At 18.0% G+C, this 1,553-nt stretch overlaps 1 protein-coding gene across 1 annotated transcript; it reads left to right on the plus strand.

The window, feature by feature from the left end:
* Positions 1–239: 239 nt before the first annotated feature.
* On the plus strand, positions 240–722 carry PGSY75_0023500 (putative copper transporter; the record flags this gene model as incomplete). The annotated part of the gene is made up of 1 exon (XM_018783379.1): positions 240–722. The coding sequence occupies one exon, from the start codon at positions 240–242 to the stop codon at positions 720–722; it is 483 nt and encodes a 160-aa protein (XP_018638844.1).
* Between the last annotated feature and the right edge of the window lie 831 nt (positions 723–1,553).

Genomic DNA, 1,553 nt, shown 5'->3' on the forward strand with positions numbered 1-1,553 from the left:
AAAAAAAAAAAAAAAAAAAAAAAATAGCCAATTATCCAAATAGCTAAAATATACAAATAGCTAAAATATACAAATAGTTAAAATATACAAATAGCCAAATTATACATATAACCAATTATACAAATAGCCAAATTATACATATAACCAATTATACAAATAGCCAAATTATACATATAACCAAAATATACATATAACCAAATTATACAAACTATCCATTTAAAAAAAAAAAAAAAAAAAAGATGCAAAACTTTTACAAGTCCAATTTAAAATACTACACATTGGCAATATTTTGCCTGACCTTCACTTTCGATTTCGTGAACAGCAGTTGTTGTCATTCAAAGAATGAGGATGGTGTTATGTTACCCATGTATTTTTCAAATAATGAAAATATAAAAATATTATTTGACATATTTCAAGTAAAGAATAGATATCAATTTATATTTTTTAATATTTTGTGTATAATATTGGGTTTTTTTTCAGTATATATTAAAGTATTAAAAAAAAGACTTCATCATAATGTAAAGAAAGTTGGTGATGGGGGAGACGGTTCTTATGTTAATATGAGTCCTTGTCAAAACGTCAACTATGGATTTTTATCATTTTTACATTATACTATAGATTATTTATTAATGCTTATTGTAATGACATTTAATCCTTATATATTTTTGAGTGTTATGACAGGCCTATCTTCTGCTTATCTTTTTTATGGTCACTTGATATGAACCTTTTTATGGACATAACAAAAAAAAAAAAGAAAAAAGAAAACAAAAGAATATTAACAAGATATTTAGAAATTAGAAAAAAGGAAAACTCAGATAAATACATTTACATATATATGTTAATAATAATTTAAAGGAATTTTAAAAGTACAATAAAATACAGAACAAAATACAAAGATAATATATTTGTAGCAAATATGAACATATATATATGTTAATTTTTTTTTTGTTGGTGTTTTATAATCATTTATATAAATTTTTTAAACAGTGTAATATTCATATTATAATTCATTTTGTTATATATATATATATATTTTCTTTTAAACATAATATTTATATGAATATATAATCTTATTGAGAGATGTTTCTTTTTTATTAACATATATAAAAAATAAACAACAAAATAATTTTTAAGCACATATATATTATATATATATATATATATTAAATATATAATTTTTTTTTTATTTAAATTTCCAAAACAAAAAATAAAAAAGTATCACATCAATCTTATAGTTTTATAAATATATTATATATATCATAGGATGAACCACATTAAAATTTCTTTTTCTTTTATTTTTTTAAAATAATATTTTATACCTTCAATTAAAAAAAAAAAAAAAAACTATAAGTCTGTCCTACATATATATATATATATATATATATATATAATACATTTGTGTATTTTTTTTTTTTTTTTTTTTTTTTTTTATTATTCTTAATATATGTAAAATAAACGACAATATTGTGTATTTTTCCAATGAAGGAAATAAAAAATAATAAAAAAAAAAATATTATAAAATCAATTAAAATTAAAACAAATGTCCATAATTT

Source organism: Plasmodium gaboni (genome assembly GCF_001602025.1).
Source record: "Plasmodium gaboni strain SY75 chromosome Unknown, whole genome shotgun sequence".
Classification (NCBI taxonomy): domain Eukaryota; phylum Apicomplexa; class Aconoidasida; order Haemosporida; family Plasmodiidae; genus Plasmodium; species Plasmodium gaboni.